The 10951-nt window shown below is 54.6% G+C and overlaps 5 protein-coding genes across 5 annotated transcripts; 2 read left to right on the top strand and 3 right to left on the bottom strand.

Moving 5' to 3' along the window:
- Positions 1 to 202: 202 nt before the first annotated feature.
- AYO21_01114 (hypothetical protein) lies at positions 203 to 2103 on the bottom strand (the record flags this gene model as incomplete). Its single annotated transcript, XM_022651098.1, has 2 exons — positions 203 to 1569; positions 1629 to 2103. 2 exons carry the CDS (start codon positions 2101 to 2103, stop codon positions 203 to 205), a joined length of 1842 nt encoding a protein of 613 aa, XP_022516576.1.
- A 2185-nt stretch (positions 2104 to 4288) lies between these two features.
- Positions 4289 to 5716, bottom strand: AYO21_01113 (hypothetical protein; the record flags this gene model as incomplete). The annotated part of the gene is made up of 1 exon (XM_022651097.1): positions 4289 to 5716. The coding sequence occupies one exon, from the start codon at positions 5714 to 5716 to the stop codon at positions 4289 to 4291; it is 1428 nt and encodes a 475-aa protein (XP_022516575.1).
- A 1147-nt stretch (positions 5717 to 6863) lies between these two features.
- AYO21_01112 (hypothetical protein) lies at positions 6864 to 7806 on the top strand (the record flags this gene model as incomplete). Its single annotated transcript, XM_022651096.1, has 2 exons — positions 6864 to 7575; positions 7646 to 7806. The coding sequence occupies 2 exons, from the start codon at positions 6864 to 6866 to the stop codon at positions 7804 to 7806; spliced, it is 873 nt and encodes a 290-aa protein (XP_022516574.1).
- A 333-nt stretch (positions 7807 to 8139) lies between these two features.
- AYO21_01111 (hypothetical protein) lies at positions 8140 to 8617 on the top strand (the record flags this gene model as incomplete). Its single annotated transcript, XM_022651095.1, has 2 exons — positions 8140 to 8434; positions 8550 to 8617. 2 exons carry the CDS (start codon positions 8140 to 8142, stop codon positions 8615 to 8617), a joined length of 363 nt encoding a protein of 120 aa, XP_022516573.1.
- Positions 8618 to 8863: 246 nt separating this feature from the next.
- Positions 8864 to 10242, bottom strand: AYO21_01110 (hypothetical protein; the record flags this gene model as incomplete). The annotated part of the gene is made up of 2 exons (XM_022651094.1): positions 8864 to 9709; positions 9793 to 10242. The coding sequence occupies 2 exons, from the start codon at positions 10240 to 10242 to the stop codon at positions 8864 to 8866; spliced, it is 1296 nt and encodes a 431-aa protein (XP_022516572.1).
- Positions 10243 to 10951: the final 709 nt, after the last annotated feature.

Raw genomic sequence — 10951 nt, 5'->3', positions numbered from 1 at the left:
GCTCCCTTCTATATTTCCATGGCTTGCGAAATGATGGCGGTAGCTAGGGGTAGACTGCCCACAAAGAGGTGGGTGCTCTGTGTTGTGCCCGTTCTGAATGGAGGGCTAGCCTCGTGGTCTTTTCCCCATTGACTTTACTTTCGGACTGTCAACACTGCGACCAAAACCCAACACCATCTAAGTATCCCTTCCACCGCTGCGTTCACCATCCAAACCCTTCCTCCATCAACGAAGCATTCACCCCCTGCCCAATCACCACCCGAGTTGCGGCACGAACCTCGTCCGCGAGACCTCCCGACCCGCAGACGCTGACGCCCAAACACCCAACTCGATCGTCGGCCGCTCGCTGCACGATACTCATCACATTCGGACGACCTCTCACCATCTTCACCCTGGAGCTGGGGCTCCTGACGTCCTGGTTCATACTCGCACGGGTGACGTGGATCACGACCGTGAGCACGTCGCGGCGATTCTCCATGTTGAGGATTTCGTGCATCCATTCGCGCACCCAGTCCAGACACTCGCAATTGGGCACGACCCAGACGAGGGTAATGTGCTGAGTGGCGACGGTGCCATCGGTATATCCCTGCACCAGCGAGCGAATGTACATCATGTGGTGAGTGATGCCGACTCCGGTGGCGAAGAGAAGTAAGGTTCCAAAACTCGCGAGACTGGTCTCATGGCCGTAGGGACCTTCCACAAAGGCAGGGAGCACGAGTCTGCCGCCCCCTTGGTGGGCTCGAGTCAGCAGGGTCGAAGTGAAGCCGGTTTTCCGCTTGATGATGACGTCGATCGTGCGACTGCGCGGCTCCGGAGCTCCCTCTTTACCGGCGCGGACAGTGCCCACCAGTCGTGTCTTGTCCGAGTATTCGGAGTGCTTGCTGTTCGTGCTGTCCCAACGGCTCAGGCTCGTCTCCTTATCAGATTCGGCCCATGCAACGGAGAAGGGGTGGAGAGTCAACCAGCCAATGGATGGAATGCTCAGGTACAGAGTCTGGCCGGGCCGGACTTTCCACGGTCGAACACAGGTGACGGAGACTCTCACAGAGCCGCGTGGGAGTGGTTCAATGGTGGCATAGGTACCGCCACGTCCGCAGCTCCGGTAGATCAGAGTGCACAGTCTCCACAAACGGCAGCCAACCCAGATGATGATGGCGGCCATCAGGAAGCGCTGTTGGGGCAGACCCTCCAAGTGGACCCACAGCCCGCCAAAGGTCATGGCTACAAGGAGGATATGGCTGTGCAAGAAGAATTCATATGCCAGGGATCTGAAGACTTTTGAGGAATGCAGTCCCAGTGCCACGAAGCCGACGGTGGCGATGAGACCGGTCATGATGAATGAAGAGTGTGTCAAGGATTTTTGGACGGCGGCCCAACCTGATTTCTGGACCTTCGCTATCATCCAGCAGATCGTGTGTGCCACGCCTTGAAGGATGCTCAAGCGACCGAGCCACCGGTGTTCCAAGTTGAACGAGTCATAGGAAATGTCCAGAGCATTTATCAAGGGGTTCTTGATGGTGGCCAGCACACAGATGGGGATGAGATTGGCCGTGGCAAGGGTTCCGGTCCCTAGTCACAGTCAGCACGGCGTCGCCATCAAAGAGGATCGAACACGACTGAGGACTTACTGTTTCTCAAGATGGGCAGGACCTCGAGCTCGGGAGACGACCAAGGAATGTTATAGACGCAGGCAAAGACGTTGTACACGATGATGCTTGTGATGAACAAGGTATTGAACCGCGTGGGTATCGTGCCCAAGATCAAACGAGAGCCGCATTTGATCTCCTCGGCCCGTCTGTGATACAACAAGGGGGCATAGACCAAATGGACTTTGAGCCAGGCAATGGTCGGACTGACCAAGGAGAAATATCGTTGAGATCGAGTGTTTCCTCCCAGAGATACGAGATGGCGGGTGTGCCTGTGGAGGCGGATGGCGCTGTGGTAGGCGAAAACGAGGGCAGTGAGGACGACCAGCGCATACAGATAGTTGGTGGAGAGCGAATGGTTGAGGGCTTGCAGGTACTTTTCCGTCTCGGGATTCTGTTCAGCATGCCCAGAGGAGGAGGAAGGGGTTGTGCTGTTAGCAGACGTGGAGCCAGCCATTGTTGCGTCTGCTGAAGATCGAAGACGAAAAGAGCAGAGAAGGGATAGGATCAACACATCAATTGCCCCTGAAAAGGACAGAACTCCGACGAAAAGACGAAGAAGGACGATCTGCACAACCAGCCAATCCAGTTGGGCCTGGTTAATCGAAGTCAAGAGAACGAAGCCAGCTCCAAGGGCATGAACGAGAAGGAGAAGGAGAAGGAATGGACCAGCAAACCAGAATGGGATGGAGGTGTATGCTATGCATCACCGGACTTGAACACGGTATATGTACTGGATACTCTGGGCACAAGCTCATAAGATGAGCAGATCCCCCTCGTCGAGGTCCGCAACAAGGTTTCCTTGGACTCCCCTGGGGGCTCCCTTGGGCACGGGTATACGTGGTACCACGATATCACTGCCCCAAAAAAGCAAGCCATATCACTTATCCTCGACTGCTCGACTCCTCAACCCACCATCGCCCGATCCATTGCCTTGTTCTTTCGCCGATGAAACGAGACCATGGAGGATATTCCACGGTCTAGATCCATATATATCCCTACGAGTATATGTTATCCCCCCGGGTCCAAAGAGTCGTCGTATGGCCAAGGCCAGAAAGTGATTGGGCATTCGCCGTCGAAGCAATCACTCCAAGATGCCACCCGTACATACCTCTCCCTACGGAGTTCTGAGCACTTCACCCCACCAAGCTCGCAATCCAATCAACAAGCAACCAACTAACCACATCCCCACAGGAGAAAATCGTCCACGAGTCGACCAAAAGCTCGGGTCAGAGATGACGCGGACTCGGAAGCCCCTTAGAAAGTCTCACAGAAAGAAAGAAAAGAACCGGAGGTTCGCGTTTGAGAAATTCTCCATGCACGCCATTGTTCGAGAAAGTCGAGCCGAATCGAATATACATGCGACGCCACACGAGCCAGTCGACCAGAGGTTAAATGGACATATAGAGACCGCCGCCGCCCCCACAGTGGATACAAAGCGACGCGGTTCTGTGGATGCGCCGCCATCAACTCGAAACAAGCCCGGACCTGCCAAGCAAGAGCGAAGAGCGAAACGTTGACGTTTGCCATCTTCGCCTCCTCGTAGCTACGCAATCCATCACCACTACGGAGTACTGGATTAGCCCCATTTCTCTCTCTCTCTCTCTCCATTACCAGCGTGCAAGTCCCCCATCGCTAAGGCATAGTACGCACCCCACTCCCAGCAGCAAGTTTAACCGAGACCGAGAGTGAGAGTGGATCTCATAAAGTTGCCAAGTTGCTTCAGACGACTTATCTTGTCAAAAACCATTTTTCTTTATCTTATACTGCGTTAAAAGTACGCGTGTACCACCTTGCCCCGACCGACCGACCAACCGACCAAACGACCCAGGCTGGCGGGAACCATAACGTCCCCGATAATGGATAGAGGGCGGTCGTTTGAGCTCTTGATCCAGTGACCAGTGGGCATGCACGGCATGGCACGGCATGGCATAAGCGCGATCAAGTCGCAAAACAAAACGACGGGTGTAACAAGGCTGTTGAGGCGTGCGTACGTAGGCCGGCAGTGGCAGGACGAGACAACGAGCGACGAGCAAGACAAGGTAAAGCAAAGTAACGCAAAGAAAAGGCAAGGCTAAGCTAAGCCTACGCTACGCTAAGCTGGGCGGAAATCAGGAGTGGGTAGGGGAGCATAGTAACATAGCAAACATACACGGTGATATTCGTATTGGGGAGATGTCTGTTATCTCGAGTCATACATGCATACATTACCGTGACGGGGAAAGGGATAGATTTACTCAGTCCCCAGCGTCGCCGTCGGTCGTAGATAGGGAGATGGAGATTGCTCGCTCGCCGGGTGGGCTGCTGGCTGCTGGCTGCTGGATAGAGTGCCGGCTGGATGGATGGAGAGATCAGCCAGCCAGATAGACAGTATGGCTTCCTCCCTCTGGCGTTGAAACCGAACCGAAATGCCCGAATAGAAGTACAGAAGTTCTCGGAGAAGAAATCAAAAATTGCTGTTGAAACATATATGTTCAATTCGCCCTTGTGGGCCTCGTCGATCTACCCAGTCCAGTCCAGTCAGTCATCTAGTAAGACAAAATCCCTCTGATCATGGCAAATCTCCCCGACACCATAGTAGCATTTGAAATGCTCATCGGTACACGGTGTTACGTGCCGCTATCATATCATAATATATCATGTCATATCCACCTCTGCCCATCCCCGTTGCCATTCCCACTCTCATACCGGCCTAGCCCTACTCCGTCGGCAACACGGCCGTTGGAAGCCGCCAACTTCGCCGCCATGGCCTGCAACTTCTCCATCTCGCGCTTGACCCCCTCGCGGTCGTAGGGCAGGTTACTCGCCGACTCACTCGGGGTGAGGGACTCGTGTCTCTGCCCGGCGAAGACGCTGCGCATGGGACTTAATGTCGACGGGGGGATTTCAGCCGATTGATATCCGTTGATGATCGAGGAGACGGTTCGTGAACGGGCTTCGGTGTACCGATGAGACGTGGGCCGGAGGGTCGGGTGGATGTGGGCGAGCTCAGGTGCGGGCAGAGACACTGGCGCAGGAGAGGCAGGGGCAGGGAAGCGGGAGAATTGCGGCCCTGGTGGTGCTTGATCTTGTTCATCCAGTTGAGGAGGAGGAGGAGGGGGGGGAGGTTGTTCTGTCCTCGGCTCCAGCGCAAACCCCTCGATGCCGGTGAATTGACTTGTTCGTGCACTCTCGGGAAACGGATCGACTTGCTCCCTGAATAGATGCACGGGCTTCTCGTCCCGAGACGTCTCGTTCCCGGGAATGATCGGGTGGAAGAACGGGTTGTGCGTCACGGCCTGGCCGTACGTTGGAATCTCAGTCCCGCTGTCCCTGAGGGTTGACAGTGTTTGGCGGAACGGCATGAGACCTTGGGGAGGGCCTTGTGGTTGGACTTCGGCAACGGCAGGGGGAGAGGCGTAATTGAGGATTCGGGCTTGGTCACCGGGGCCCTCCCCAAACGGATTCCCGTACGGCTCACCGTTTTGGACGCGGTCTTGCCGACGTCGACGACGACGGCAACAGCATATGAGAGTGTAGTACAGGACAGTGCCGAGGCATGCGGCGCCGATGATGGAGCCCAGGCCGATGGCAGCGATGCTCGTGGCGGAGAGGGGGGTGGAGGATGATTCTGAAGAGACAATCGCTGGTGTAGGGACGGCTGACGTAGTGGAAAGTGGGTTGGAGGAAGTCGGGATGATTGATGTATCGGCTGATGTTGGGACTGTTATTACACTCTCTGCGGTTACCGTTGGGATTGCACTTGTCTGGATAGACGACTGTGCAAGAGTGGGAGTTGGTAGAGTCGTTGAGGAGAGAGCTTGCAGACTCGACGTCTGCGTTGGAGCGGCGCTACTTGATTGCAAAACTTCGACTTGATCCTCATCCTCATCCTCATCCTCATCATCGCTTTCGTCAAGGTCGTCTTCACTGTCCAAGCCATCGTCACTTTCGGAATCGGACTCTTCTTCCACAGGGGGAATGGCTGTAGCTGCTGGTGGGGTTGACACCGTCTCTGTGGAAAGCTGTCTGCGAGTTTTCATCTTGCTCCATCGCTTGGAATGACTGTTCACTCTGGGTTTGGTCTCCATGATATAGGTTATTTTAATCTCAGCTTGAAGCAGTCTTCACGTCGGTGCTCGACCACAGTTAACAAAGCAAGGAGCAGAAAGGGACGAGAAGCAAAGACTTAGGCGTATACGAGAATGAGAACGAGACATGGAGTCTCGCAGCTCGATATACATACTGACTCCCCAAGTGTTATCGCCCGTTTGGGCACCTCGCCACCTCCTGTCGATGAGTGTCCATCGAGCAGCAGAACCGCCAAAGGGGTGGTTGGCCGACCGTTTCAGATACGACGAATTGGGGAAGGTGATGGACGAATCCCACTTCTGGACGAGTCAAAGTTCGACAGGCTGTGACGCTGTGACGGACTTGGCGGGTTTCATCCCTGCAGAGCAGCGGATAAGACACACGAAGTCGTCTTGGCGGAGGGACACGTACGGGTGCCTCCCCCAGTGCCAAGCTTTCCGGGCTCCGCTCCGGATGATCTTAAGTGTCAAGTAGTTGGACCAAGGGGGACTAGTTTGTATTTAGATACACTAGCGCGTCTACCCCTGGCCGATTGTAACTGCTCAGTAGGTATCTTCAACTGTGCTTGAGACTGCAAGTATTCGTAGCGACAACTTGCCATCACCCTCGTCCCTGAATTGATCGCAGCTTCCTATCAACGTTGCCAGGCGTATTCTCTATCTCCAACCTATAGCCTCGACTGGCTGAGTGGGGTCTTTAGTGAATACCCGCTACGGAAAGGGACATCTCAGAGCGACGGAATTCAGTGGTTGTCACATTCTGACCAAGGTATGTGGTGGTGTTGCTGAGGACTAAGTTTCCTTCTGATAGTTACGCTGTTTATCACGCTGTCTGCTCTCGGGACTCGGCCACGCCGGCGTCCAGAAGTCCCTGTAACGTTGAGACGGGAGTTGCAATCCTGTTCAAAATGCAGCTTCCTCCGCATTACGGCGCAGCCGGCACAAAGGGAGCCCGTGGCTCTGGAATGACATTCATGACAAATCCTCAAAGGTCTTCGCTCGAGAACCTCCGTCTACCCGATGAGATATATTCTAAGGACTTGAAAGGAGCAGGATTCACCATGTTGCCAACCTCTCTTGACTCGAACCACAATTGGGCAATATCACCCTCGTCTAGAGGAAGGTGAGCCCCTACATCTTGCCCCTGATGTCGGCAGATCAGCCTGTCCTCGCAGAATTCACTGCCCAGTTCCATCATGCCCCTTACCCAGCCATATCACCGTCGCGGCCAGAGCTTTCAACCACTGGTAAGGCCGTGGTCGTGACCGGCGCGGCAGGTGGAATCGGATCCGCCATGTGTCGAGCATTCGTCGAGGCGGGCACAAAAGACTTGGTCTTGATCGATCTCAACCAGACGGGCCTCCTCAAACTCAAAGCCGAGCTTGAGGACCAGGGCAAGTCGAGGATCCACCCTCTGGTGCTCGACATCACCAAGACACCGGCGGTCCGCGAAGCCTTCAACACTGTCGAAGCCGTGGCGGGGAAGATCGACGTCCTGGTCAACAATGCCGGGTACCAGAATCTCAACAAGCCACTCCTCGACATCGACATTGACGAGTGGTTCAAGTGCTTCGACATCAACGTCAAGGGTAGCTTTCTCGTCGCGCTCGAGTTCCTGCGGCACTGCAAACCCGACGCCGTCTTGATCAACATCTCGAGCGTCTTGGCGCATTACGGGGTGAGACGGGGCTATTGCACAGGACACAGCGGCTACTCGGCATCCAAAATCGCCATTACAAAGGCCATGGACATTATCCAGGAGGAGCTCCCGACGGTGCGGATCGTCAACATGCACCCAGGCCTGGTAGCCACGGCCATGTCGGCGAAGATAGGCAATACCGCTTTTTCTGTGGATTCGGGTAGGGGATCTTTCCATCAGTGCTTCCACTCGAGGGACACCCGCTAACTTAGCGCACAAAAAAACAACAGTCAATCTGCCCGCTCATTTTGCAGTCTGGCTCGCGAGTCCCGAGGCCGAGTTTCTGAGAGGACGACTAGCATGGGCTAACTGGGACGTGGAGGAGATGAAGTCGAGGAAAGAGGAGATTGTGGGGAAGGATCTTTTGCGTCTCGAGTTGACGGGCATATGATGGGTATCGTCTCCTCACCCGGCCAATAGGTAATTCCAAGTTTCCCCAACGCAGCTATCCAAAGCCTGGAGAGGATGACGGCATTGTACAATGCCGCACATGAAGTTTCCAAGCACCTTTGACTGGCTGTAACGGTACAAGAAGAGAGCTAGGAAAATGAGCCAATGAGTATATCTTGGATTCCATCTAGAGTAAAAGGTTTACCTCTTAGGTATACTAGTCGTGACTGTGCACCATGTTTATCTCCATGCTGTGATTGAGAAACTCTTTCACCAGAATTTTTGTTGGAACCTTCTTCTTATCTTCCTCATCGAAAAAAAAAAAAAGTAAAACATGCCTACCGCTGCCCAGGCCTCGCGAAAACCGCGGCTCATGTTCCACGTGACGTTCCACGTCGCCGACGCCGACGCCGACGAGTTCCTCCGACACCTGCGCACGACGTTCGAGGCCGTCACCGCCGAGCCCGAGTGTCTCTTCGTCGACACGTACTGGGACCCGCGCCATCACGGGACGATACGGATCGTCGAGGAGTGGGCCTGCGACAGGGAGTGGTTCGTCAACGTGCAGATGCCCAAGAAGTACTACGACGCGTACCGCGCGGCGACCGAGGACATGTACATCAAAGAGCGTGAGTTTGTCACAAATCCCCCCTCCCCGGCTCTTTTCTAGCGGGTTTTGGTTTAGATTCTCGGTCGGGTATGGGGTTCTCTTAACTGTTTGTTGACTTGACGGGATTTTTCTAGGCACGGTCGAGGATTGGGAGCGCATTCCCGGGTGGTGGAGACAGAAGCCGGATTATAAGCCCGAGTGAGTACGAGGTACAGAGAGAGAGGGCTTTTGGCAGAAACTCGGAGAAGGATGGAATGAGGTCCTTTGACCAGGATAATCTACCTTTACTAAGGGAGGGGGTTGTTAGCAAGTGTCAAGTTGTCATGGTCGAAAAAGGGAAAAACGGAAATTAATAGAGAGGAAACCCAGATCCTATTCCATACTTGTAACTCCCTTCACAGACGATGAGGTACCACACCCGTCTACTCTAACTCTACTCTACTCTACTCTACACGTCAAAGCCCGACTTCCCCGGCACCACCCCATACGCGGCACTCGACTTGCCAAACATGGTGCGCAAATCCCCGACCAACACCTCTGGCAACTCCCACGCGGCAAAGTGTCCACCGGTTTCGTGCTCCTTCAAAAACACCACCGGTCCCATGGCCTTGACCCAGACCTTCGGGAGCAGGATTATCTCCTTGGGGAAGCGGGAGTAGCCCAGAGGCACGTCGATGTAGCGCTGGACCTCGACGACAGCTTCCTTCGAGGGAAACCCTGCCTTGGGAGTCCGGTGCGTCTTTTCGTAATAGATGCGCTGCGAGGCCGCGGGACCCGCGGTCGAGAAGTAGTAGATGCTGATCCAGGTGAGGGCCTCGTCGTCGGTCCAGGCGTACCCGTCGGTCCAGTCGTGGAGCTTCTCGTAGATCCACGCCAGGAGAGACACGGGGCTCGCCGTGATGGCGTAGCCCGCCGTCTGGGGCTTGGTGCTGTGCAGGAGATTGTAGCCGAAGCCTTCCTCGCGGAACCAGCGGGAGCGGGCGAGCCCGGCCTTTTCGTACTCGGTCAGAGGAGTCGCCTGGAACTGGGCCCAGAGTGCCGGGTGGGAGATGGCCGTGATCTCGGGCGGGTGGCACATGTTGACGTGCTGCGCCTTGCATGACTCTGGGTACAGCATGGCCAGGAAGCGAGTGACAAAGTAGCCCAGATCTCCTCCTTGCGACACTTTGGAGGGAGAGTCAATGACGGTGTTCTCAGCACGAATTTTTGGTATGGGTTTACCGTATTCCTTGTATCCCAGCTTCAACATGAGTTTATGGGCCACCTCGGCATGCTGCTCGAATTGGAAGTTTGCCTAGAGTCGCAGTTCATAGTGTGAGCACACAAATTGTCCCATCCATGCATATCATGCATGATCCCATGGGTAAAATGGCTAACCTTTTTCGCCGCAGAAGAAAACCCATAGTCGACCATACTGGGGACGACGACGTGGAACGACGGCGCATCACCACCCCCGTTGATCAGCAGGGGGAGGATCTTTGTGACTTCTGCAAAACTCCCTGGCCACCCGTGGCAGAAAAGCAGAGGGATGGCATTCCTGACGGGACTCTGTTGGTGGACGAAGTGGATGTCGTAGGTGCCGAAGCCGTCGACGTCGATCTGGGTCATGAACTGCGGCAGCTCGTTCAGCTTTGCCTCTTGTTTTCGCCAGTCGAAGCCGTCCTGCCAGTACGCGGCGAGGCGCTTCAGATCGGCCAGGGGTGTGCCTCTGCTCCAGGGCTTGACGTCGGGCAGCTCGTCCGGGAAGTCGGCGAGGGCGAGTTGTTGTTTGAGGCGCTGGATCTTTTCGTCGGGGATGTTGATCTTGTATGGTGTGATGGGCGACATTGTGTCGTGGTTTCTTCTGTTATTGAGAGAGTGCGTTCTACTCCTGTCAAGTCCAGTCCAGTCACCCAGCAAATCCTACCTCTTCACGAACCTTTTGTAATCTACAAACATCGGAGGTCAGCAAAACACTATACGCAAACACATCAATCACCAGCGACATCCCAACCCGACAGAGATACTCAAACCAGGCAAACGAAAATACGCCGCGTCCAATAACGAATCATCACGCGTCATGCAACAAATCGCGTCTAATCATACCCGACACCCTAAGCCCTCCTGATCTGCCATTGTGAATGCCGCGGGTTTCGGCGTTCGCAAAGACCGTGATTTATGAGAAGAACAAATTCCACCACCACATCGACTGTCGATTGCGACTTCAGACCAAACTCGAGGGGAAAAAAAATGCGAATTACACGTCTCGTAATAGTATCCGATATGGCTAGCAGCTGGAGTCCCATCCCATTCTGTCCAACGTGACTGAACTGGTTTCTTCCCCATGGATGTTTTGATTTCAAATACACCCACCTTTTGTCCGACAATGGGTCCTTTTGGCTCATGACATAGCAATATCAGGGCAAAGTACTTTTGCGTATTCCATACATTCAAGATCCAAGCAGAATCCTCTCTTTCTTCAAGGCTTGCTCGCGCTACTAAACCACAGTCTTCTCCGATCTCTAGTAGCACCTCCAACCTCAGACCATCCTTTACA

This window comes from Fonsecaea monophora, assembly GCF_001642475.1.
Source record: "Fonsecaea monophora strain CBS 269.37 chromosome Unknown Scaff4, whole genome shotgun sequence".
Taxonomy (NCBI): domain Eukaryota; kingdom Fungi; phylum Ascomycota; class Eurotiomycetes; order Chaetothyriales; family Herpotrichiellaceae; genus Fonsecaea; species Fonsecaea monophora.
The sequence above is the reverse complement of the archived record's forward strand: the minus strand, read 5'-3'. Positions and strand labels throughout refer to the sequence as shown.